The sequence below is a fragment of the Dioscorea cayenensis genome, chromosome 11 (genome assembly GCF_009730915.1).
Source record: "Dioscorea cayenensis subsp. rotundata cultivar TDr96_F1 chromosome 11, TDr96_F1_v2_PseudoChromosome.rev07_lg8_w22 25.fasta, whole genome shotgun sequence".
NCBI lineage: Eukaryota > Viridiplantae > Streptophyta > Magnoliopsida > Dioscoreales > Dioscoreaceae > Dioscorea > Dioscorea cayenensis.
The window spans coordinates 5,192,067-5,219,880 of record NC_052481.1 but is presented as its reverse complement, the minus strand read 5'-3'; the positions used below and the strand labels follow the sequence as shown (position 1 = coordinate 5,219,880).

At 35.9% G+C, this 27,814-nt stretch overlaps 3 protein-coding genes across 3 annotated transcripts; all 3 read right to left on the bottom strand.

Annotated features, from left to right (window-relative positions):
• Window positions 1-319: 319 nt before the first annotated feature.
• On the bottom strand, window positions 320-3,596 carry LOC120272698 (multiple organellar RNA editing factor 2, chloroplastic-like). Its single transcript, XM_039279569.1, has 4 exons — window positions 3,104-3,596; window positions 2,727-2,824; window positions 2,286-2,351; window positions 320-742 (listed from the first exon to the last, which is right to left on the bottom strand). Exons 1-4 carry the CDS (start codon window positions 3,550-3,552, stop codon window positions 597-599), a joined length of 759 nt encoding a protein of 252 aa, XP_039135503.1. The 5' UTR covers window positions 3,553-3,596; the 3' UTR covers window positions 320-596.
• Window positions 3,597-8,697: 5,101 nt separating this feature from the next.
• Window positions 8,698-9,766, bottom strand: LOC120271554 (uncharacterized mitochondrial protein AtMg00810-like). The gene is made up of 3 exons (XM_039278240.1): window positions 9,425-9,766; window positions 9,042-9,309; window positions 8,698-8,957 (listed from the first exon to the last, which is right to left on the bottom strand). Exons 1-3 carry the CDS (start codon window positions 9,764-9,766, stop codon window positions 8,698-8,700), a joined length of 870 nt encoding a protein of 289 aa, XP_039134174.1.
• Window positions 9,767-11,729: 1,963 nt separating this feature from the next.
• On the bottom strand, window positions 11,730-12,695 carry LOC120271553. Its single transcript, XM_039278239.1, has 2 exons — window positions 11,983-12,695; window positions 11,730-11,895 (listed from the first exon to the last, which is right to left on the bottom strand). The coding sequence occupies exons 1-2, from the start codon at window positions 12,693-12,695 to the stop codon at window positions 11,730-11,732; spliced, it is 879 nt and encodes a 292-aa protein (XP_039134173.1).
• Between the last annotated feature and the right edge of the window lie 15,119 nt (window positions 12,696-27,814).

Genomic DNA, 27,814 nt, shown 5'->3' with positions numbered 1-27,814 from the left:
GGAAGCCAATAACTTATTACAGGTGCCGCTCCCCTACTACCTTGCAAAAAAAAAATAAATAATAAGTAGAACACATTATTCGCCCCATTTTAATTATCTTCAAAAACACTAATATCCTCACAAGGGAATACTACATGTTTCACTAACCATCCCGCTTACTCTCAAAACACTCATTCAAAAAACAATTCAAATGGTTAAAAAAAACATGCATAGATTTAATAGAAAACGAGAAGAATTTAAACAAGTTTTCAACATATTTTAAAAATCAAAGGAGTCACTTTTCACAACCTACCTGCATCTTTTAACAAAAACATGAACATCATCAGAAGGCATAATCTTTCATATTTAACAGCCAACACCAGCAGGAGAAAACAGAGGTCTAAAGCTGAATATTAGATAAGTCTGCAGAGTAAGTAGGGCACCCAGTCTAAAAAAGACCAGCACATATGACATAGAGAGTGTTCAACCAAGACAATCTGAACAAGAACATTCGGTAGGGTCTGGCTGCAAATTGCTTCAAGATAAGAAGGATAACGCAACCAGCACTATCACCATATTGACACTTAGCTAAGCTGGATCAACAATTATGTGAAGCCCTATCCACGCTGGTTCTCCCTCCGCCTCACATATCTCGTCCTATCATTGTATCTTGGTCTATCTTGAGCTCTCTGAGGGACTGGTTCGACCCTCCTCTGTCTCTCAGGGGATCTTTGAACTATTTCTCCATTCACAAACAATTCAGCTGCAGACATTGAGATTGAATAAAAGATGAGTATTTAAAAGGAGAGAACTAAATGCAAAGATCTTATAACATAATGTCACATGAAGTAAACTCCATGGAAACATCCAAAAGCTTTAGCCTTTAAATCAGCACAGATGCCCATGACACTGATGAAATTGTATAATCTAAAAGATAGGAAGTTTTGGCAACTTAAATAGCTCCAAAAGTATCTAGAAGGCAGTATTCCTAAACAAGGATACAAATGTCAAGTATCCAAATATTAGAGAGTATAGGACACTTGAATACATAAATATATAAGCATACATGATTTATATAAGCATACATGTGTGCATAAGTATGTACAACATGTGAACCATATTGGTTTTAGAAAGATGAAGAAAAATTTAATATAGCAAGTTTTTTCCAGGTATGTATATAAACACTGTAAATATTGTAGTAAAACAAGTTGTCTTTAGAAAACAGAACTAAAGAAAAAGGGTGTTTAAATCATTTTAAAACTTGAATTACAGTAGAATAGGTCTTTTAAAATCAAGAAAATCATATTTAAAAAGATTTGAAACATAAGAATCAGTTTACAAAGATATAAAAATCAGTTTGTAAATAAAAAAATATAAATGTAATTTAGAAATAAAAAGTAAGGTAATTAAAAAAAATATATTCAAATTAAAAATTAAAACAAATTATGTCAGAGAGTGAAAGGGAAAGAAGATAAGTGAAATCAAAACTTTTTCCAAATAAATGAGGTAAAATAAGATCATGGGTAGAACATATGACCCAAATGTGTTCCCAACTATATCTAAAGATAGGAAACACTACTAGAAGGTGACTGGCCCCAACAAAGCATTAGGTGATCACGAGGTGATGAAATAAAGAAACTAAATCTCAAGGCAAAGCATATTATCCGCAAAATATGCTCAAATTTTAGCCAACTAAGCCAGGAACTTCTCTAAATTTGTTAGGCATAAAGATTCAAAACTATAAATGAAGGGATTTTGATATAACAAGAAAGAAGTGAGGTCTCCACAATTCCTAATATTTTCCACTCAATGGTATCCCTAATTCACAACTAGCATCTAGCTTTAGGTTAAAACCTCAAGATTCATTCATACATTTGAAGGTTGCTTCACCAGCATAAACCAATGAAACACAAGCATAAAGAATTAAAGATAACTTCCACATTTCTTATCTCCATCAAAGGCTTTAAATTTTTACTCGAAGTAATACATGCAGGATGCTGATACATGTTCATTGGTATTCAAAGCTGAAAGCTCTTCAATTTTTCCTAGATAGAATAATCAACCAATTTGTGTCCATTGAGAAACTTTTAGCATTCTTTAAGGGAAATAGATTGAGATCTAAAACTGAAAAACACCAGAACTTCCCAATATATGGTGGAATAAGAATAACTTAGATTTAGGCTTTCTAATTGCAAGCAAAAAACAAGGTACAGGCATTCAGTGCAGATACACAGTGATGCAATCAATTTAGAAACATCAACAGATAAATATCAAGAGATGCTAAAAAATATATGATGAAAATTTACCTCCATAGTCTTTGTTTTCAGCATCAACATAAGAATCTGGAAGGACAAACAGAACACCTGGAAGACCTGTTAAAAGTAAAGCCATCAGCCATGCAACACCCTAAACTAGTTGGATGCAATTAACCGAGGAATTACATGCCAAACTAAGAAATGACAAGAACAAAGGTCAAAATGAGTTCTACAAACTAAGCAGCCAAATAAGCCATATTAGAATACCATATTAATGCGTTGTTAAAATAAGCAGCGCTTTTCCCAAACAGATAACACCACAACTAAATTAAACACAAGCCTGCATTCTTAGAAGGGCGTAGTTTACTCCATAACACGAGAAGCATGTAGTAATGCAGACTAGAAAGCCTATACATCTCAACAAACTGCACATTCAACAGTCCATGGAATGTCATTTAACACTATTAGCTCAGATAAAAAGTAAACACAAACCTTCCAGCTTGTTAGATGTCTCCTCATCAATCTCACAACCAAACCCAAAGTACCTCTCACAAGAAACATTGTATATTTTCTTCTTAGCTTCTTCCTCACTGGCATCAAATGAATAGAAGAAACACAAAATTGTTAAATTGTAAACAAAATCAAAGAAAAAAAAAATAGGCATAACACTGATAACATTAAGCATCACAGACTTGGAGGCAACTGTGTATATATGTGTATATATATATATATATCTTGTTAAAGTTCCTCAAATCCATAAGCCGGCATAAAGAAATGGATGGCAATCTGGGGGAAAAAACTCATCTTCACATAAACATAAGTTTACGAACAGCCAATATCCATCATAACCAAGCAAATCGGAACATTACCTTCCGACAACCTTGGCTAGGGTTTGGATGTAGCAATCGATCATCTGCTGCTTGGTAGCCCCCTCGCCGCCAGGCTTGTCCATGACGATGAGCCAGTGCTCGTAATCGCAACCAGGGAACAGCGGCGCCATTTCCGCGGGAGGCCTGTCAGTAAACCCCGACCCAGAGCCGGAGCCGGAGCCGGAGTTGAGGGGCGAGTAACCAGAGTCACCGGCCCGGTTAACCCTACACCGGATCGGAATCATCCGCAGGGCTCCAGGAGCCAGGACTCGCAAGGTCTCATGGGATATTACTGCAGGTGAGGGGCGAGGGCGGACGGCGCCAAGGAAAGGGGACGACGGGAGGCAAGTAGGGCGCGAGAAGGTGCCGGAGAAGAGGAAGCGCTTGGAGAGGAGGAAAGAGGCTTGGGGTCGGACGGCTGCGGCAGCACGGAGAGAGGCGGCGGCCATCGGTGGAGAGCGAGTGAGAAAGAGAGAGCGATGAGGGTTTTGGGGTTTATCGAGAAAACGATGAGGTTTTTGGAATATATACGAGAGAAAAAAGATTAGAAATTAGATCCCTCACCATTTTTGGGGCACGAATCATAAAGTTTACGTGGACGGTTTTGATTTTTCTTGATTCAGACCGTTCATTGTTCCTCTGGATGGGCGATTTCAGTATCAAAATTCTTCCTTTTTCACTTTTTACTTTTAATAGATTAATTGTTTTTGATAGGTTACTAAGTTTTGAACTCATTTTTTTTTTCGATTACCAAATTTTAATTTGTATTTTAAAAGTTATTCAATTTTGATTTCTTTTCTCCAAGGAGTCACTCTCAAGTAACCACATCCATAGATCTAACGTGGATGTCAGAATAAACACAGTAAGCATAGCTCGTCACGTTCTCAATCTGAGATGGAGCCTCTATGTCAGTAGAGTTGTCAACGTCAAGCTTAAAGAAAAACCAAACACGAAGTTGGGAAACCTTTTTTATACTAAATGAAAACTTAGTTACCGAAATGAAATAACTCCAAAAGTGAGTGACCAGCAAAATATTTAATCCCATATTGAATTGGAGATTTCTGTTATGCAACATTATGCATGCAAGTTAATCTAATCTGCATGATTTCAATACAACCTGTGCTGATTTGCGTATAGATTTCACAGTTTTAAACATTCATTAATCTAAGAAGAATCCAACAACCTCATCCATCATCTGTTGGAATACATTAAAACACATATACATATATAACAATACAATTGTATCAATGCATTCAAACAACCACAACAAGTACATCTAAAATTACAAAAAATGGTAACAAACCCCAAAACCATAAACAATGCTAGGAGGCCCTCAAGATGGTCTTCCTTGTGTGACACCACCACCTGTAGGAGCCCCAATTCATGGGGGAAGACACACCCTTCTTTTTTTTGCCATTATCTCCTTCTTTGGCCTTCTCATCAACTTTTTTACCTTTGCGTGCTACCTTCCATGGCCAGATGTGCTTTTATCTGCTTCTTGTGAGGTCGTATTATTAGTCCCCCTCCTAATGTCTAGCTTTCTCCTCCTCATCAAATTCTTCCGTCAGTAATAATGTTAGCATTAGCAGGGATACTTTCTTCAAGCATAGAAATTATCTGCCATGTGTGAAAGAAGTAAAAACAGGTGTAATGGGTGTAAGTGAAAGTGAAATCTACAGCATCAAGAGATATTTACTTCTGATACAGGCTCCTAGGTGAACTCTTCATGTCTTGTGCCTTCCTCTAACTCGCTGCCTTGCCTTGCACAATGCACCTAGAGCACACCAAATAGAGCAGATCTTAGTTTCAAAAGACCGAGTTGTCTTTATTTCATAAAATGTGTGTAATATATGTAATATATATAATATATTATATCACTCCATAAATTACCTCTTATCTAGTTTTATCTTGCATGCTACTATTTGGCATACCATCATTATCAGAAGGTTGCCGGCGTTCTTCAGGACCCTATATTTTAAGTAGGGCAAGAAGAAAAATTTTGATTGTGTAATGTATGCAAGCAATTATAATTATATACATTAAGGGGCTGTTTAGTTGTCTGTAAGTGAAATTACATGTAAGTGGAATTACAATGTAAGTGAAAATCCTACATTTCAATTTACATCATTTCTGTATGGTTTACTGTAATTGGAAATGCTACATTTACTTTTTCTTTGTTTGGTTTGATATAAGTTAAAGATATGGTTACCATTTAAGTTAAGAGGTGAGATTACTCATATTATTATTATTATTATTATTATTATTATTATTATTATTATTATTATTAATTAATTAATTTTATTTTAATTGTTCATCCAAAATACGACATTCAACATTCATAGTTCAAATATAACATGACAATTGTCCATCCAACCAAAAAAAAAAAACAACAACAACATTCAACATTCATAATACACATCAAAATAGTGATACACAAAAATACAAACATGAAGTATTTTTCATCCAAAATACGACATTCAACATTCATAATACACATCAAAATAATGATATACAAAAAATACAAACATGAAGCCTTGTTCATCCAAAATACGACATTCAACATTCATAATACACATCAGAATAATTATACAGAAAAATACAAACATAAAGCCTTGTTCATCCAATATACGACATTCAACATTCATAGTTCAAATATAACATGACAATTGTCCATGAAACAACAACAACAAAATAAATAAATAAATAAATAAATAACAAAGGCATCATCCCATGATACTTGTCCAATTAAAACAAAACATAACATTGTCCAAAGACATCATCCCAAGTTAAGATAAAACAACATGATATGGTGTTATAACAACTCATGCTCGATGACCACCCCTCAATTGATCAATAAAATCATCCATCCAAAGGTAATGAAGTGAATGAGTTTTGTTCATAAACCCATTTGCTAAAGGAAGATTTTGAAGGAAATAGTCATATGCCTGTCCAAGATCATATTCGGTGTAGTGCTCACTTAAAGTCATAATCTTATCAAGCAATTGCTTACTAATAAATTGACTTTTGTCTCCCTATAATGCATTTGCAATTCTTCCTAATTGATGCTCAACATTTCGCATGATTTCTTCATCCACTTTAGTACTTTTTCCTCATTTTTTTTACCATTTTTTGGCTTTGGAGGTGGAGCTCGTCGGTGTGTCATTGGTAGGAGGTTGAGTTTATCCAATGTCGCCAAAATCATCGAAGCCTTGACTTTGGTCATCAAGATTGATTATTGGCGTTTGTAGTGGTGGTTCCATTTGTGTGCCTAGGCTTCTAGAACTTTGAGCACATGTTCTCGCAAAAGATCCCGTTGCTTCATCATTTCCATATACAATTGCCATCTCTTCATAGTCTTGAATTGGCTTATTAGTATAAATCTCTTCCCTATGGCGGGCCTACAAAGATAAATATTCATTCTTTAATTAAAGTTAATGCACAAATATTAAAAATATATTATAACAAACTCTAAGGCACTACTTACTTGTATGTATATTCGGTATTCCTCCTCTCCCATGATTATTTTTTTCTCCACATCATCCCATGATACACCACTTAAATTTTTGATCTTTTTTATTATTAGCCATATTTTTCTTACATACCTAAGACAATTGAAAACATGTGTACCACTTATGGGTAAATTGAACCTTTCACCCACAACCCTAGCAATAGCATTTATAGCAACACTTTTAAATCTCTTGTCAGGTTTAAGCCCAAGATTTGCGTGCTCAACCAGAAATGCCAACATAAAAGATGTCATGATAGCGGTCCATCAGAAATTAGTTGATGTTTTCCTTCCAACAGAGTCATGGCTTTCTTGTGTTAGGTCTTGAGACTCCATCTATATCATATAATTAGCATTGAAGTAATTATTTCAAAATTAAAAATATTCAATAATGGGCAAGGTATAACAATTTCAAAATGTAAGGAAATATTCAATAAGATCACAAACGAACACAACACATAAACAAGTTTCATCACATGATTTGTTTTGTATAATTAAACAACAAAATTTAGAAAACATATAGTGTTCCATAAGCCCACAAATTTTTTTTTTGGCTTAAAAAAAATTAGGAAGTTAGATTTATTTATTAATCCACATATCATTTATAATTGTTTCTTGTATTGCGCACCATTCCCTTGTTTCTTCACGAGCTTTGGCTTGCGTTCTCACCTCGCATGCATTTGTGTTTGGTTCCCAAACTTCAATATTTGGTACATACATATCATTACCTCTTTGTAAAATGTAATTATGAAGTATGCAACACGCAATGACAATATCCACTTAATTATGTTTGAAATGGAGAAAATGGTCTAGATGTTAGAATTTTGAACCGATTTTTGGAAGCACCAAAGGCTCGTTCTACTGAAGTACGCAAAGAGGAATGCCTATAATTAAACAACTCCTTGCTATTTGATGGAGTTTGTGCACTAAACTCCTTAAGATAGTATCGAACACTATGAAATGGTGATATAAAACTGGTTCAGGTGGAGTATCCCGCGTCTACTAGGTAGTATTTGCCTATGACAAAATAGACACAATCTATTAATTACACAATTGTATTAGATTAACTATTTTAATTTTGAAATAATTTTATGATACCTTCCGGCACTACAAGCCCATCTTCTATTTCCAAAGCATTCCAAAGGACAAGTGCATCATGTGCTGAACCTTCTCAACCGGCTAGTATATATGTAAACTTTAATTCAAAAATAATTGCAGCTAGTACATTTTGACTAGGGTAAGGCTTTCTTCCACAGAAACGCGCTACAATATCGTGTGGAACAGATGCGTGAATATGTGTACCATCAAGTGCTACAATGCAATCCTATTAATTAATGAAAAATTATTAACACCTTGCATCTGTTAGTTAAAAAATTATTTAGAGTTAAATCTATATTTCTTACCTTAAAGTATGGCATAAACCTTGGATCTTGAGTGATGATTGGACTTGTGGCTATATTAGGTGGTTGGATTAATTCACCCCGAAGTTCTCCAATAGCATACAAGGCATGATTGAAATATCGACTAGCCGTTTCTCCCGATCTTAGAAAATTAACTCCAACAACCCTATTTTTCACATTATGACCAACTATGTGAAGAAACATAGCCACTTGGTCTTCCACACTTACATGTAAAGTATTGTATAGCAATCCTTTTGCTTTTAAAAGATCACACAATCCAAAAAATGATGCTCTTTTCATTCTCAACATAGATATACTAGCCTCATCGGAGCTATTTATTATTCTTAAAATATAATTTGCTCGTTGTGCATCTCTATTGTAATTCAAAGACTCCACACAAAGAGAATATCACACACTCTCCAAAAAACACAAATGAAAATATTATTTTTTTTAAAGTGAAAAGCATAGACCCTAGTTCATTTCAAGCACTTACATACTATTAAAAGAAACAAAACAGATAAGAACAAAAACTCCAAGAGTTCACAGCAACCTACACGTTGCTTTATCAGAGAAAATAAAGCATGCTTACCCTCTCCACTCATAACTACTTTGACTGACCCAAAATTCAAAATTATTCAACTTAAATTCAAACCAAACTAACAAGGCTTGAGTCCATCTTTAGCTACTCTTCAATTCAGACTTGAGTTGCTAGCTTCTCCAGCCTTCAATCTCCTCCTTGGACTCAAGCCGTCCATTCCAAGCCTCATTACGAGTATCTCAAATCTGAATTTGCTCAAAGGCTTAGTGTATATATCAGCTAATTGCTCTTCGAGCAATGAGAACACCACTTTAATTTCTTTCTTCTCTTCATAGTAACGAACAACATGGTATTTAACTTTGATGTGCTTGGTCTTGCTATGAAAAACTGGATTCTTTGCTATCGAAATAGCTGCACAATTATCACATAGGATAAGAGTAGCTCGGATATATCAAAGCCAAGATCGACCATCGGTTTTTCTTAGCCAAAACTGACCTATTTCAACGCTCGGATACCCCCAATATACTCGACCAGTGTTGATTGAAGTTCTCGGACCTTGCTTTTTTGAGCTCCAAGTGATCACTCCAGTCCCAATAGTAAAGCAATTTCCAGAAATACTCTTCACTTCTTCATCATTTCCAGCCCAATCACTGTCCGAAAAGCCAATAAGATTTACTGAATTTGTTCTACCATAGTATATGCCATAATCAACAGTCCCTTTTAATGTATCGAAGGACTCTCTTTGCTGCTTGAAAATGCCTCTCTATTGGATTTTGCATGAATCGAGACAAGTAATTCACAGAGAACACAATATCAGGTCTTGTGCTGCAGAGATATAATAGACTCCCAATCAAGCTTCTATACATTCTCCCATTTACTTGAGGTGTACCATCCTCCTTGAAGAGTTTTTCTCCAACTGAAAATGGTGTACTGACTGGCTTGCTATTTCCCATACAGAATTTGGATAAGAGTTCTTCTGCATACTTCTTTTGATGTAAAAATATTCCAGTCTCCATTTGCTTCACCTCCATTCCCAAGAAGAATGACATCCTCCCAAGATCACTCATCTCAAAAGTTGTCTTCATGCTCTCTTTAAACTCTTCAACCTTTGATTCTTTGCTGCCTATTAATAAAATATCATCCACATACACTGAAGCAACTAATAAGTCTTCATCTTCACTTCTTTTCACATACAATGTTGCTTCAGTTTCACTTCTCATGAACCCAATGTTCAATAGATGAGAGTTCAATCTGCTATACCAGGCTCTAGGAGCCTATTTTAAGCCATAAAGTGCCTTCTGAAGTTTGTATACCTTTGTTTCTTCACCTGGCTTCTTAAAACCTTCTGGTTGATGAACATAGAGGTCTTCATTTAGATACCCATTGAGGAAGGCTGATTTTACATCCAATTGATGAACATACCAACCTTTGTGAGCAGCGATAGCCAACACCAATATGATAGTATCTAGCCTTGCCACAGGTGCGAAGGTATCAAAGAAATCCACTCCAACTTCCCCGTGAATAGCCCTTCACAACTAGCCTTGCTTTGTGCTTGTTTCTGAGTCCCATCCGCATTCAATTTTAATTTGAAAACCCATTTGACACCTAACACCTTCTTTTCCAACTCGGTGCGTGTCACTAGCATCCATGTATCACTTTTCTCAATCATTTTAAGCTCCTCCTCCATTGCATTTCTCCATGCATCTGATTTTTAAAGCTTCAAAAACAATTTTCGTGTTCCAATGATGCCAAGTTACAACGAGCATATATGTCTTCCAAACTTCTAAAACCTCTAGATGACACCTCACCATTATTATCTTCTCCAATTTCTTCTTCAAGCTCTTCATCTTGAACATTTTGGACACCTTGCATATGCATTGGATGTTCAACAAAGCCCGATGTTCGACTTCAACGTCATTGTATTATCATTTTTCCCGGGTTCCATACTTGATCTTCATCAATTCTCACATCTTTGCTAACTATGATTTTATGAGAGAATACATTGTAGATTCTATAGCCCTTGGTCAGCGAGCTATAGCCTACCCGGAATACCCATCTACGCTCTTTTATCAAGCTTCTTTCTCCTCTCACCGTGGAACATGAATGTAACACACACTACCAAAGATTACGAGATGATTTACCTTTTGGTTTTGTAGCTTGTCCAAGCTTCATAAGGTGTAAGATTGTTTAGTGCCTTGGTACTTAACCTGGTTACGCAAATAGCAGCGAGTATTCACCCTGCTCACCCTGAAAAACTTTGGCACTTTCTTCTCAAAGAGCAAGCATATTGACATGTTCAACACTGATCTGTTCTTCCTCTCACTCACACCATTTTGTTGAGGGTGAGTATGGAGTGAGAGTCGATGTAGAATGCCATTCAACTGCAAAAACTCCTGAAATTGGTTTGATAAGAACTCAGCACCATTATCTGATCTCAAGGTTTTGATCTTGAGATCAGATTCATTCTCAGCCAATGCTTTGAATTCCATAAACTTCGAAAAAGCTTCAGACTTCAGCCTCATAAAATGCACCCATGTGAACTCGCTAAAATCATCAATGAATAGAATGAAATACTTACTTCCATTCAATGATTCAATGTGCATAGGTCCACATATATCAGTGTGAACAAACTCAAGCTTCTTTGTTGCTCTTCTAATTTGTTGCGCAGGGAAAGGAAGCCTATGTGATTTCCCTTCTTCACATACAGTGCATGAGCCTCTTCTTGTGTTCATGTTTGGCATGTTGATCACCATCTGAGTGTCTTTCATCAGCTTAAGAGTATCAAGACTACAATGGCCATATCTCCTATGCCACAACAAGGTTTCATCCATGCTTACATGGAATGCAGACTTATCCTTCCAATTTAAAGGAAAACTATGGCCTGACATCTCAACTTCCATTAGTTTTCCACATTCTTTATCAAAAACTTCACACAGTTTATCATGAAAATTAAATGATAAACCAGCTTCAAGTAATTGGCCTACACTTACCAAATTTTGGGAGATTTCAGGTACAAAACGCACATTGAATATTTGCTTTTTACCTCCTGGTGTGCTGATGAGAACAACACCTCTCCCCTCCATGACAACATAGCCTCCATTGCCTATCTTCACTTTAGATTTGTAGCTTCGATCCAATTCCTTGAAACTCTCAAGATCTCCACACATGTGATGAGTGCACCCACTATCCGACAACCGGGACTTCTCTTGCATTCACTTCCGAATTTTCCTTCTCAAAGGCCATAAACATCATCTCTTCATCACGTTCCACTTCTTCGACCCACCGAGCTTTTGGTTGTTGTTGATCAGACTTGCACACCTTCTCAATATGACCAAATTGCTTACATTTCCTACATTGGACACTTGGTCTAAAACCAGCGAAATTTTGAGAGTGATTTGTTTGTTTGCAATGTGGGCAAGGAGGAAATTCCCTCTACTTCTTCACATAGGTATTGCTTTGACTCCCATCTTGCACATTTAGCTTCTTTGTAGTCCTCAGTAAACTTCCCAAGCGCCTTTTTTTGAATGTTTTCTTCCGAAACTTAGTCTTCTCGTGACCACCAATCTCTGTCTTACCTTGCTTTCCTCTCGAACTCTTTCTCATCTTTTTCTCATGTTTTTGTCTTTGCTCCACAGCTTGAAGAGAACTCACCAATTCACCAACGCTCATCACTGTAAGGTCTTTGGAATCTTCTAAGGATGCAATTTTATGCTCAAACCTCTCAGGCAAGCTAACTAGTACCTTCTCCACTACTCTTTGGTCTGTGAGTTCCTCTCCAAGTAGACAAACCCGGTTCACGACATTCATTACTTTGTCAGCAAACTCCCTGACAGTTTCTCCATCCTTCATCCGCAATATTTCAAACTCTCTTCTCAAGTTGAGAACTTGAACTCTTCTGGCCTTCAAGTCACCCTCATACTCCTCCTTGAGTTTGAGCCATGCTTGTTTGGCTGTATCACAAGTCATAAGTCTTGTAAACATCTCTTCACTCACTGCTGAATGAATTGCAGTGAGAGCCTTGTACTTCTTGGTTGTAGCTTCAACATGACTCTTCTTCTGTGCAGTTGTTGGATGCTCTGGAAGAATATCAACATCATCATCCTTCTCTATAGCATCCCACATGTCATATGCTTTCAAGTATGCCTTCATCTTTACCTCTCAAGCTGAATAGTTTTGACCACTAAACACCCGAACCTTAGATACAAAGCTTGATGAGTCTCCCATTTCCACAGCCTCCAAAGATCAATGCTTAAAGCTCTGATACCAATTCAAAGACTCCACACAAAGAGAATATCACACACTCTCTAAAAAACACAAATGAAAATATTATTTTTTTTTTAAGTGAAAAGCATAGACCCTAGTTCATTTCAAGAACTTACATACTATTAAAAGAAACAAAACAGATAAGAACAAAAACTCCAAGAGTTCACAGCAACCTACACGTTGCTTTATCAGAGAAAATAAAGCATGCTTACCCTCTCCACTCATAACTACTTTGACTGACCCAAAATTCAAAATTATTCAACTTAAATTCAAACCAAACTAACAAGGCTTGAGTCCATCTTTAGCTACTCTTCAATTCAGACTTGAGTTGCTAGCTTCTCCAGCCTTCAGTAATAAGGCTCCCATGGCAAACTAAGGTTTCTTCTCCAAAACCACATTAACGCAAAGATGGTGGCAAATAAAGTGGAAACAATTGCGGCATATTCATCTTAATACTTTGACTCCATCTATAAGTCATATTGCAATAGTCATTAAGTAAGATAATTAAATAATTACCAAAAAAAAATATAAGTATCTCCATGCTGACTTTGAGAAAATATGTTATGGTTCTTGGTTGAGAAAATTCTAGGTTGGGAAAGACATAGTTAGAGTGCCATATGTTTATGTAGTTGAATATAAAAACTAACATGGTCACTTCACAATTTCTTTCTTGCATAAACAACTGGTGATGGAACAACATCTATCAAATACATGTTCTGTGTAGCCCTAATTTTGGTCTATAAATCCGTGGAAAATGAAGAAAATAGTAGAAGTTTGGCACATTATTCAACCATATAGTTCCTCTAAAAATTCAAAAGCAAAGAAAGAATCAACGTGTCCAAGTATAACAAATCTTGATGAAAGAATAGTGGGATTCTATTGAACCTTCTTTTTGCAAATTTCATTGGGATATATAATAGCAAATTTCAAAAATCTCAATGTGTCCATGTATAACAAATCTTGATGAAAGAATACGTTCAAAATTATAGTTTTTGCTCACATAAAAGTTACCCAAATTATCAGTACACTGCCAATGATTATGAATGCATATGCTGCGAGTCTATGACACATAGGTGTTCCACAAAATAAAGCACATAAGAAAAGAACCTCCTTTTTAATTATAAAAAAAACAAAAAAAAACAAAGCCTCACCAAACTACCACAGACATGTAAATTCTAAGCATAAACTCCAAATCAAACACTACTTAGTACTTAAACATAGCATCCAAATACAACCCCAAAATTACATAATCACCAAAACTGTGGTTCTACGGCAAAAAAAGAAGCCTATAAAAGAAAAAGAAGACCACCAGGTTTTAGCAAATTAGTACAATATTGTAAATTCAAAAACCTTTTAAGCATACCAACATAATACAACCACCAAAACAAGATGTTCAACAAAATTCTTTCGTCCAATCAAAGGACCTTACTTGTACGCTTGATTCTATGCCATTCAATGATCCCCAAAAAAAAAACATTAACAAAAAATCTCACTTTTATTAAAGACAAACCAGGCCTCACAAAAAAAATTGATCCCAAAATAATAAAAAAAAAATTTAACAAAAAATCTCACTTTTAATAAAGATAAACCAGGCCTTACAAAAAAAAATGATCCCAAAATAAAAAAAAAAATAACAAAAAGTCTCACTTTTAATAAAGACAAACCAGGCCTAAAAAAACATTTAAGAAAGAAGAAAAAGGAATTGGTACCTAGAATGGAACTAAGGAAGATGCAAGATATGAGAAGAATGCAGGAATAATGGGGAGAGACCTGAAATGGAGGGAGGCTTGTCATGATAATCGGAGATGAGCCACGGGTGGTGGCGGGAGAGGATAATAAGAATGATACTATGTACCTTTTGACGTTTTCAGGCAAGAATCGCGAGGTTACCGAAGCGAGGTTACCGGACCGAGGAGAGGGAATGGATTACGATGTTACTGGAGAGAGGCGGGACTATAGCGCAAGGCTCTCGGAACGGTGAGCTTATCAGTGGGGCTGGTCAAGCAAGAGGGGAAAGTTGAAATGCTATGCTTTTTGCTAAAAAGAATGTGACTTTAACCAAGTTGTTTTGCAGCATTTCAACTTACAGCAAAAGTTGTTGTAAGTTGAAATGCTGTAATAGTACAATAACATGTAAAATATTTTACATGTAAAATGCTTTTCACAGGTAACCAAACAATGTTTTACATGTAACTCTACTTGCAATACAGCTAGTTGCAAGTTACCAAACAACCCCTAAATGTGACCACAATACTAGTGGATACAGTTGGACAAGTATGTTAACACACAAATCACCATCTGCCTGCTTGTGTTGATGCCCACTTGCCTTTGCACTATCCATGTTACCCTGCCATTGACGCTTAAAAAATGAAAATCATCTACTAGCTGACCTACGAATGAAGTTAGTCAACATTACAACGCAAACACAACTCATACCTATTTACTATGGTATCTTCTATTATGACCTCTTGCTCCACAAACCCCACAAGTAACTCTACCTCCTATTTTGGCCACCTTTCCCTTATTGAACTGAATGTTATTTTCATCAGTCTCCTTCCTCCTTAGCAATGTTTTTCTTCCGCTATTCTGGTTCATGGGCATAGGTGGTATCATGGTTTGTTGTTCAGTTGTAGGCCAGGAATCCCTGTCATGTGTGGGGTTTATGGTGTGCCCATAAGTATCTAATGCCTACACTGTAACACTCATGTAGGAAATTTTCTGGGTTTTCCCTGTTATAATCTATTATAGAAACTACATGTGTGCAAGGCACACCTGTGATCTGCCAAACCCTACAAGAACAGCTGGACTCATCTTTATCAACAACAAACTGTCCCCCAATGCCTAAGACTTGATAATTGGACCCCCCTTGACAAAGTTGTAGTATAAAGACAAGTATATTGCTTGTATTTCTCTAATGTTTTAGAATTTTAGGGCAATTGTGGTTGTGCAATTTTTCATAAAATCCCTCCTCCTTTGTATTCTAGTCATCAGTTGAGTTCTGATAATCTCATTTAATGATACTATACCTTTTGTCTTTGCTTCAAGAATTTGGCCATTAAAACACTCACATAAGTTATTGAATAATATGTCACACTTGAATTTTTCATGGAAATATGCCCTACACCAATGCTTTGTGTCTATTTTTCTAAGGTAATCAAAGGCTCCTTGAGACATTCCAGCCAAAGTATTCATCTCTCTATCAAATGCCGTTGGATAGGTAGCCCTTGCACATCGCTACATTTGGTCTTTAAGTGACTTTCCTCTAAAGATTTTCCTGAAGTTGCCATGGATGTGCCTCACACAAAATCTATGTTCGCTTACAGGAAACAACTCATTTATTGCACTAATTAAGCCCTAATTTAGACACACCATCCCCACAAGAAAAGAAAAAACAAAATAATATATGAATTAGTAGTCAGTGATAAATCAATGAAACACAATATTAGTTGGCAGTATCTACACATACCTTCTGTCAATCACTCATGAAGGCCCAGTTTTGACTATCTGTGATCATTAAATCCTCTGCTAAAAGCTGCAAGAACCATACCCAATTTTCCCTATTTTCTTTATTAACGACATACCATGCTATAGGATAAATGGAGTTGTTAGCATTTATGCCCACTGCAGTTAGTAATTGGCTCCCATATAACCCTTTCAAAAAACACCCATCTACAGATATAATTCTCCTATAGCCGGCTAGAAACTCAGTCCTAAGAGGTGACAGGCACACATACATTGCCTCGAACATGCCTTGGTCACATCTGAACTTAATTGTTGAGCCAGGGTGTTTCCTAAGTAGAACTAGCCTGTAATCATAAAGTCTGAGCATTTGTGTTTCCTTATCCCCATCTATTGCCCTAAATCACACATGCAAGCATACAAAAAATGAAAAGAAATAAAAAGTAGTTTAGAAGCCAATAACCATTAACAAACCTACCATCCTAACATCCTATAGATAATTACCTTGAAGCAATTCTTTTGGCCCTAAATGTTGTCAACCTTGTTATTTTAACCTCTTGGTTAATCTTCACAGCTTATACAATCCCAGCCAACTTCCATGCAGGGTTAACCCTATATTGTTCCATGTATATTTTTTCAATCCAACTGGTATTCACATGTCTGTTCTTATGTTCTCTCCCACACTCATATTGCAACACCCTTGATTTTATCTGAATAGTTGCCCCATCTTTTGCCATTGGGGAGACCCACAAGTAGAATGGGCAGCCTTTTGCACAATAAGCCTTGCATCTGGTTTTTTGTGTTTAGCCTAAAGTTCATGACATATCTGTTTTTAATCCCATAATTTTTTACTACCACTTTGAATTGTTTGAAGGCCTTGAATTTCATGCCAATCTTGAAGTTAGGGTTTCTCATTTCAACTTCCTCATTAAACTCTGAAAATGCTGGTTTTGATGGTCTTACTCTTTCTGAATCAGTTGATGAACATAAATGTAGCACATCAGAGTAATCATTGTCAGATTGTAATGTGTCAGCATTACCCAAGTCTGGTTGTTCTTGGCTAGTCACAGGTACTAGAGCTGTAGACAAGCATCCCCCTTTATTTATTTCATCATTAAAGTCATCATCAAAGTTGTAGTCTGATTAATCAAACTCAATTTCCTCATCAACCTTTTTCCCTTTTCCTGATCTCCCTGTCAATATCTTTTCCAAGTCATCTCCTTCGGGATCTTCATCCTCATCAGCAAGGTCTATTGATGTAGCAGTATTACCATCTGTCCCATGAGTGCCACCACCAATATCACCATCCATACACCAGTTTACTCTATGCATCCACCTCTAATCTCTAACAGTTATACGGATATGAGTATTTCTTGAGGAATCCACAAACGCGGCCATTACGAGAGCATCTAAGTATATTATAATTTCTGACACACCCCTTGCGTGTGTGTACCGCAAGTGCTTGGGTTGTCAAAGTAATAAAGTACCCTAGTGAGTGGGTAATCGTATCCACAGGGAATAGTTGTTAGTAAGCAATTAGTGATGCTATTTAGCTAAAGAATGAACCAATTTGTGAGTGAGTGAACAATATCAATACAAATAAAAGTAAAGAAAAGAAAGGAAAGTGCAATAGGGAAAAGGAAAGACAATCGATAAGAAAATAGGGTACCCGGACATTGCTTACCCTAGGACTATTATTTCAAGTTCAAGACTACTAATTATGCCTCCTAAATGAAGTTTAACAAGTCATGGAAATCCAAAGACACACGGTCCGAAACCTAAGGTCAACCGTGACTAACCCTTACACTATGCCCCAGCGGAAAGGAATGCTCTCGACGCCTCACACTGTACAGGGTTGCATGAAGCTCTAGGGACTCCAAGTGATAAACCATATTCCCTAGTATAGATCTAACCCTTTAGTTCAAGCAAAAGACCCCTAGTCATAATTAAGCCCCAGCATTAAGGTTACTTCAAGACTTCAATCTGTTGCTTGCGCAACTAAGCCCCAGTGGAGTTTGTATCTTAGTACTTCACTCTATCATGACAGTAAAGAACTCTTGGAATGTGGAGGTAGGATAAATCACGTCGGAAAGGAAAGGGGACGTTCCTCTACCTCTCGACTCACCCTCTCAACCCTCTACAACCTTGCTTTGTCTAACCTTAATGGAGTGTCACTCATCCACAAGGATTACCAAGATAGATTCTCAACCCTAGTGTCACTCTAAGGGAAAATCAATACAACAAGCATTCAATGTTGAAAAATCAATTAAAACATTAATTAAAGAAGCAAAACACGAGTCAATGAAACAAAATTATCCTAGGGTTTACAAGTCCAAGCACCCACTAGGTGTTTAGCTCTCCATGGAGCAATATACAATCAACAATGAAATAGAGAGTAAAGCCATGCTATCCATAGATAAAAACCCCTTGTAGTCTGTATCGATGGTCTTGTGGAGCTGCCTCGTCTTCTCCAAAGGTTCCTTTGTCAAGCCTAGGGCACACCTAGCCGAATCGATGTCGACGAAAGCTCCCCCAATAGCTTTCTTCCGAAGGAATGTGATGTTGAAGGCCGTAGAACCGCTCCAAAAACCTAGGCAAAGCCTTTCCAAACCCTAGCAATGAGCACCTCCATAGGTCGGCAAAAGATGGGGAAAAGATCCTTTAATAACTCTCAAAACACGGTATTTATAGGGGTTGGAATCGGCCATCCACACGGGCACCTGGAAATTCCACACGCCCATGTGAATTTTCAGGTCTTCATTTCCTGCGCACTGTGAACGGTAACAACTACAGTGATTTTGCTACAGTATTTTTGCTACAATAATTCGCCGAAATGCTTTCGAATCCATTCTTTTCATCGAGACCACATGAATGGCCACACATCCATGCGGTAGATCGCATCACATCTTCAATTAAACCATATTGACGAAGTTGTTGCTAATGTTGCACGAGTCGAAACAAATGAGTGTAACTGGTTTTGTGCCCCTCCACTTTATGTATTCTCTTGAGCACAATGGAGGTTGGCACACACCCACATGTCTTTGAGCACAACTTGTGTCTTCACCTTTGTTTGATCCAAGAACTTCATCACAATCACGTTCACGATCTACTTTTTCTTTCTTTCATCCGACTTTGTCTCCACAACCCTACATGCATAAAATAACACAAATACACATGAATAACCGATAAAATCTGATAAAAGTGATGCTCAATGTAAAAAAAGAATACTTCGTATTACTTATGCACAAGCACTTATCAATTTCCTTGAACTTCCTACAATCACTATTTACATCCATCCACCATATCCTACACCCTTCTACAACTATGTTCAATTTTTGAGCCATGTTTAGGATTTCAATCTTTGATATATGATCTGGACAGACAAAGTCTACATACCCTATATGCCTTTCTACTCCATATAGAATGTAATACATCTCAATTGTAAATAAGTCTACTTTTGGTACTGAAATTGAATCCAATAAATAACTTAAGTTACTTGCCCTCTACATATTAGATATGAGCTTTAACCTAGATGCTAAAGTCCCACAATTGCATATTAAACTCAATTGAAAATAGTAACATTCACAATTGCATATTAACCTTAACATTCATCACAAATTTTAAAAACCCTACAAATAGACATTCTCTTTGAATGTGTTATGAATCCCACTAGCCCATTCTGAAGCTGAATAGTTTGAGGACAGGCTTTAGGGTTCAAAAGCCTCATTAGCCCGTAGCTCATGTTGCTTTAAAGCAATGAATGGGAAGGTGCTATGTAACACATTCAAAGGTGAGCATACACACTTAATAAAAAACAAATTCATGGGCATAAAAAGAAAATTCAGCAAACACAAGAACATTGTAATGCCATTGCCAATTACTTCTCAATCTACACATTCCACTGACTTAAAGTCAGAACAAAACTCAATTCATAAATTAACATGACTACACACTTCATAAAATAAAAACAAACCATTACAAGTGTATATTAACCTTGACATTCAACACAGAGCTTAAAAACCCTGCAAATAGACATTCTCTTTGAATGTGTTATGAATCCCACCAGCCCATTCTGAAGCCGAACAGTTTGAGGATACGCTTTAGGGCTCAAAAGCCTCATTAGTCCGTAGCTCATGTTGCTCTAAAGCAAGGAATGAGAAGGTGTTATTCTAACACATTCAAAGGTGAGCATACACACTTAATAAAAAATAAATTTGTGGGGCATGGAAAGAAAATTCAACAAATACAAGAACATTGAAATTCCACTGCTCAAACTGCACATTTTATTGAATTAAAGACAGAATAAAAATCAATTGAAAGATTAACATGACCACACACTTCATAAAATAAAAGCAAGCCATCACAAGTGCATATTAACCTTGACATTCAGCACAAAGTTTACAAACCCTACAACTAGACATTCTCTTTTAATGTATTATAAATCCCACCAGCCTATTCTAAAGCCGAACAGGTTGAGGTAGGCTTTAGGGCTCAAAAGCCTCATTAGCCTGTAGCTCAGGTTTGCTCTTAAGCAACAAATGGGAAGATGCTATTCTGTTACATTGAAAGATGAGCATACACACTTAATAAAAAACAAATTCATGGGCATGAAAAGAAAATTCAGAAAACACAAGAACATTGAAATGCCATTGCCAATTGCATCTCAAACTGCACATTCCATTGAATTAAAGACAGAATAAAAATCAATTGAAAAATTAACATGACCATACACTTCATAAAATAAAAGCAAACCATCATAAGTGCATATTAACCTTGAAATTCAACACAAAGTTTAAAAACCCTGCAAATAGACATTCTCTTTGAATGTGTTATAAATCCCAACGGCCCATTCTAAAGCTGAACGATTTAAGGACAGTCTTTAGGGCTCAAAAGCCTCATTAACCCGTAGCTTATGTTGCTCTAAAGCAACGAAAGGTAAGGTTCTATTCTAACACATTCAAAGGTGAGCATACACACTTAATAAAAAATAAATTAATGGGCATGATAAGAAAATTTAGCAAACACAAGGACATTGAAATGACATTGTCAATTGCATCTCAAACTGCACATTCCATTGAATTAAAGATAGAAAAAAACTCAATTCAAAAATTAACATGACCACACACTTCATAAAAATAAAAGCAAACCATCACAAGTGTACATTAACCTTGGAAAACAGACAAACCATTACAAAACAATGAAGATCTAGGGAGAGGAAACCCAACAAACCATTACAAAACAATGAAGATCTAGGGAGAGGAAACCAGACAAACCAGTTGAAAAACGGAAGCTTTGGGGGTTCAAATTTAATACAGAACTGATTATTTACCAAACAAAATAGTGAAAAAACAGAAACCTTCAACCCCAAATTCAATACAAACTTATTATTTAACAAACAAAATGGTGGAAAGATCAAACACTAAACTCCAAATTCTAATCAAAGCCAAAATAAAATAAAAAAGAGTTTAAAACATAAAACTCACATTGATAGAAACCTTGAAGTCATATTGTATCCAAACTGTAATAAATAAATAGGTAAAAATCACTCTTACAAAATTTTGATGCTTCTGCTCCCGCAGGACGAACCTCCCAATCAATCGACATCTCGCCCAGCAATCCTTGAACCTCTTCACTTGGAAGACAAGATGCTTTCCCGAACTGCAAAGATTAAAAGAAAAGGATGTAAGTGTTTGCACAAAGAGGACGGGAGAAAAAACTCACCACTGGGCAGACCATAAAAGAAACTAATGGTCGTCAAAGGAAGACAAACCTAAGGGACGTGGAAGGGTGAAGAAGAGTTGGGCGAGTAGGGTTTACAAGATGAACAGTGGGAGATGGCGGTTTGCTCGACTTGGGAGATGAGTATGGGGTTAGGGTTCGGCTGAAGGGGAAGACTAGGGGTTTAAGATAAAATGTGGGAGAAGGGGCCGACACTCGGCGTGGGAAATGAGGATCGGGTTAGGGTTTGCCTAAGGGGAGAAGACTAGGATTTCAAGATACGTGGAGAAGGGGCCTCCGCTCATTGTGGGAGATAAGGATAGGGTTAGGGTTTGACTAAGGGAAGAAGACTAGGGTTTCCAAGAGACATGGAGAAGAGGCCGCCGCTCTATGGGGGATGAGGATGGGGTTAGGGGTCGTCTAAGAGGGAAGACAAGGTTTTTATTTAGGGCTGACATGGACAACTCTACTAATGTGGATACCTCTACTGACGTGGAAGCTTCATCTCAGACTGAGGACGTGGTGATCGCAGTTCTGACTATGTTTTTTCCGACATGCACATCAGATCCATGGATGTGGTTAATCGCGGGTGACCTCCCGGAGAAAAGAAATCAAACTTAAGTAACTTTTAAGATATAAATTAAAACTTGGAACTGAAAAGAAATAAGTTCAAAGCTTAGTGACTTATGAAAAAATTAATCCACTTTTAATATATCAGGAAAGTACTCAAAAATCCCTGTAAAACGTGCACTTTCACAATAAATCCCTTAAAGTTTGCACTTTCCTTGAAAGTCCCTCCTTTATTGAGCTATTCCTTTTGAATCCATATTCCTCAAATAGTGTTAAACATTTGGTTAAATGGCATTAGAAATTACATAATTACCCCTGAGTAGAAAAACACAAACCCAGGTACATGAAATGACAGTATTGCCCTCTGAACAATAAAATACTTTTTACAAAAAAACACAGGAAATGTGCATAATACACAGGAAATGTAGGTAATACACATGAAACATAGATACTACACCTGAAACGTACATAATATACATGAAACATAGATAATACACAAGAAACGTAGATATTACACAATAAGCATATATAATGAACATGAAATGTAGGTAATACACAACAACAACAACAACAAAAAATATACACAGTTCAGGATAATATTACCCAGAAACCTTTCATTGTAAGAAAAAGTAGAAATAAACCCCACTTGAATTATGCATAGCCCGCTCAGTCCGCTATGACTACATTACATGATCAACAATTATATCTAGACTGATGATGATAAGGACATCACTCCCATGCCAACTACACCACCTAAGGATGGTAATACTTCAGCTAGTATAGAAGAGGAAGCATATCAAAGACAATTTACACAAAGCCGTGCTAAACAAATAAAAAACCAAGTGAATGCTAACTTAAGCTTATTCTAAAATTATATTGAAATGGTGGTGTTTTCAATTTCTTCTACCTTAATTGTACTTAGGTGCACCGGAAGTGAGGACATAATTTCAGACTTAGTCAAACAAGAGGATAGCAAGAGAGAAGCATTTGGGGCTACGCCACATATGGGCCTCACACTCACATGCACGTCCAAGAAGAAAATTGTGCCTATCTTTGCTAGCCCCACGCAAACAAAGGGAGATGTGGTTTTCTTTTATGATTAATCAGCCCAAAATATCCCATTCCTAAACCAACCCAATTTCTGGAAGGAAACAAAATCAAATCCTAATCAACCAGAAAATCAAGTATTCCAAGATTAAGAGTGGAGAGATTCGCCTGCCATCTTCACATGCTACAGTACTCGCGGAATATTATTCCATATTTAGATTGATTTTCTAGCTAATTTTATTTTCCTATTTTTAGATAGTTTTCCTAGCAAATTTTTATTTTCTATTTTTAGATTGATTCCCTAGCCAATTTTAATAAGATAGTTTTTTTGTATCCCAAGTTTAAGTTGGCTATAAATAGCCTTGTACCTTCTCTTTTGAAGGATAGAACTTTGATTATTATTCACGAAATAAGAGTTGTCTTACTAGCATTATTCTTCTGAGTTCTCCTGTATTCGTGAGAGGAAAGTTCCGGCTTTCTCCTAATTCGTGCTCTACGCTTTGGGGTATTTTGTGTGGATTAGTGTTTGGTTTGTAGTTCTGTGATTATTTGGACAGCAAGTCAGAGTTCTTAAAGCTTCATATCGTCTCTCCCCAACGTACGGGTCGTATCCATCCCCAGCTGTTCGCAGTTAGTTATCCCTCAACCTAGGTCCTACACTGTGAAGATCGGGCCATCATCTTGACCTCCTTCTTCTTCACCAAATTGGAGCATATCAGATAACACCGACTACAATGTAAATCACAGATATCAATACTATGTGACTCGATTATCTTTCTCCTTAGCCACCCAGCAATACTGAGCACCCTAGCAGGAGGGTGTTGGGAGAGAAAAGTCTTGACATCAGCATTCATGCTCTCTCAGAAGGACTCCCTGTGGGCAATGAATAACACAAAATACACAGAAACCATTAAACAATACACAGAAAGTAGTAATAATATACAGGAAAGGTTAGAAATACACATGAACACATAAATGAAAAGAAACCAACATTAGCAATCATTGTTGTAAATGATGGGGTCAAAGAGCCTGAGTTTCCATCCGCGGACCCACTCACTTCTATGCCATCGCACAAAAAGTTTTCGTTAATGATGAAACCTACATAAAATTTAAAAAAACCTACATGATAAAACCTATGATGGAGAATTCTAGCCACAGCCAAGAAAAGGGTGAAAAATAAAAAGAAGAAGTAGAAGAACAAACGGAAAAAAAGAAGATCAAACTTACTTGTTCACAACTTCCTCCACCAACCCAAAGCAAGAAGACAAAGAAAATGTTGAAGAAACATGAGAAGAAGAAGGAGGAGAAAAGGAAAGTCTCTGACATTGAAGAGGAAAAAGTCTCTGACAATATTTAATGTGACATGACTTGGTGGGAAAAATTCTACTAACTTTTCCACTCAAAAGTAATGGGCATTTCATACTTTTCACATGCCATTAAACTAACAGACTAAATGGCAGGGACCAAAAAGAATTTGGATGAAAAAAGGAGGGATGTAATGGAATTTTGAAAAGTCAGAGGGTTTGCAGTGGAAGTTTGAAACTTCCCAAGGACTTATAAGTAATTTTCTCTTAATATAAAATATAATTTATTTTTGGTTTCATAATATGTTTGTTTGAAAATCAAAAGTTGAAGAATATATGGAGTAAAAATATACATATTTGTTAAGTAAATCAACACATTTTTTATAAACAACTCGTGGTAATTCAAAAATATATATATATACAACAATAGAATTGGGATTCACCCACACTAATTGTGTATTGGTCATAATTTTGTTTTTACATGTAAAATGATAGAGGCGAAGGCATGAAAATAAATAAAAATAATTATCAGATCTAAAATTATCTAGATTAATACGATTAAAAAAGATAAAAAATTAAAATGTAGTATTTTCTCATATAGATTTAGAATAAAAGTAATATATGATATATGGCAAAAATCATTGAGATCTGCAATGACTTCCAAGTTAGGTCATATATTCTTTTTTATCATAATTATGTTTCTATTTTTAAATATATTTTTTTTATTATAGCTATGCATACATTTTCGAGCAAGAGCATATATTGACCATATTCTATGTTTTTTCCTCTCTATTACAAGAGTGCGCTTTCACTCTTATCATTACCTATACCTTACTTAATGGTGTCCTCTTAATCTAAATAGTCTCATCTCCTCTGTTAATATTGCTTAAAACAATTAAGGGTCTAACCAATGCCATAACTCAAGCCTTGATAAAAATCTATGACTTCTACATCATCACTCGTAATGATATTTTATCACTATTGATGTCATCCTTTCTCATATCCAAGTTGAGTTACGATTATCTTTAATCACCCCACTGGAGCCACTCCTTAGGATCTTTGTTTTTATCCTAAGGAACTTTTGGTGGCATTGAGATGCCCTCTCAGTGGCATTTGTGTTGTGGTTAGCTAAACCAATGAATTTAGAAAAATTTCTAAGTACCTCATCCTTAAACATCATGCTGCATAATTCTAGATTAAATAACCCAAGACGGTTGAGTTAAGCAACCTTTGGATGTCTTCTAGTCTAGTCATAGTTTTTGGTAAGGTTTTTTTTTCCTACAAAGGTACCCAGCATAAATCAATAATCTTCGTAAATGGAACTCATGAAGTCAAGTTAGCTGTAGCAAGTGAAGTGATGTAACAAAAACTAAACGTATCATAGTACATATAAATTTAGAAATTTGGTATATTCTATTATGTTAAACCTTAGCATCATAAATTGCAAGTGAAGCCACATCCGATTCACTTACAGTTGATCGGGAATATCCCAAATAATGAGCTTAAAGGTTGATCCTTGCAAGAAAGTTGAATGCTTATGAAGTGAACTTTGACCATCAATACTAAAAAAAATTAATTCCAAGATTGATGAGATACTAAAAATAATAAGCATATTCTAATCGATATTTGCATTTATCAGAAGCCTTTGACTATATCCATTCCATTTACTTAATATATATATATATATATATATATATATAGAGAGAGAGAGAGAGAGAGAGAGAGAAGATTAGTTATCTAACAAATTTGTGTTTAATATTTAAAAAAAAAAAGAAACTAGGGTTTTACAATAGAACTTTTGTGATCCTCATAACTCAAGTAATAGAACTTTCGTGGTGCCCTATAGCTAATTTTAACCTTTATGGTCCTTCAAAAATCAAGTTTTCAAGTAGGCTTTAGGGCCATTAAAGCCTGTTAAAGACTAGAGTAAATAGAAATTTATTCGGACTGTAATGATGCCTCAACTTAAGTAAACAATACTTTATGGTCCTTTTTGAGTCAAATCGAGCAGTGATCCTTTGTCATGCAAAAATAGATCTGATAGAGCAGCGTTGCACCTAAAACAAATTAAAAATAATAATGAAGATAAAAGACAGTCACACTTTATGAAGAAATCTCCTAAACAATTTAATTCTTTCTTGTGATAGCAAAAAAAGATACTTCCTTTTTTTTATCTCTCTCACTCTTCCTTATTTTTCTCACGCTCACGTGTGATTAAAGAGCTTGATCTCATTTTTCTACTATTGCTGCTGCTACTACTACTATTATTATTATTAAACCAATACCATCATCACTTATTTTTTATACTTTTGTGTTATTAGATTTATTTTGCATAATAACAACAACAATTAATATTAATAATATAAATATTATTATTATATTAACATGAAAAATATTATTATTATATTAACATGAAAAATTGAAAGTACGAAAAAATAATATATTTATGGGTATCCCAATTTTTATTTAAGTCATATAATCTTATCCATATCAAATTGCATGTAACTAATGATAGTTTCATTTATAATTGTATTAAGAGCACTCACATTTTTCAAATCAAGAATTCATTAAAGGTCAACTATTCATTTGACTACCATATTTTGGAATCACACTCAACAAGGCAAACAAGTAATTCAAGACAATATCCAATTATATTGTTTTAAATAAGTCTTGCATTCTGGGCAAACTTGACTCAGTTGAATGTATAGAGCGTTTCATTTGCACAGCTGCATAATAAAGATATTTGATTAGAAAAGATTTTTAATAATTGCACAAACCTCCTTGATTTCATTTAATTACAAAAATGTTTGCATGTCCTTGCTTTGAAATAGAATTGCGATCAAACGATAATACCCTTTTTTTTTATTATTGAGAGAAGCGAACAAGTTGAGGGATAAATTCGAATCC

Bases quoted from the DNA above. Each gene is read 5' to 3' on its own strand.
- LOC120272698 (XM_039279569.1), bottom strand. From the start codon at position 3,552: ATGGCCGCCGCCTCTCTCCGTGCTGCCGCAGCCGTCCGACCCCAAGCC. The intron at 2,825-3,103 runs GTAATGTTCCGA...ATTTGATGCCAG, and splicing joins CTAGCCAAGGTTGTCGGAAG to TGAGGAAGAAGCTAAGAAGA. The intron at 743-2,285 runs GTAAATTTTCAT...CAATGTCTGCAG, and splicing joins TGAAAACAAAGACTATGGAG to CTGAATTGTTTGTGAATGGA.
- LOC120271554 (XM_039278240.1), bottom strand. From the start codon at position 9,766: ATGAGAAGTGAAACTGAAGCAACATTGTATGTGAAAAGAAGTGAAGAT. The intron at 9,310-9,424 runs GTAAATGGGAGA...AAAATCCAATAG, and splicing joins AGGAGGATGGTACACCTCAA to AGAGGCATTTTCAAGCAGCA. The intron at 8,958-9,041 runs GTCAGTTTTGGC...ATAATTGTGCAG, and splicing joins GTATCCGAGCGTTGAAATAG to CTATTTCGATAGCAAAGAAT.
- LOC120271553 (XM_039278239.1), bottom strand. From the start codon at position 12,695: ATGAAGGCATACTTGAAAGCATATGACATGTGGGATGCTATAGAGAAG. The intron at 11,896-11,982 runs GTAGAGGGAATT...TGTCCAATGTAG, and splicing joins AGCAATACCTATGTGAAGAA to GAAATGTAAGCAATTTGGTC.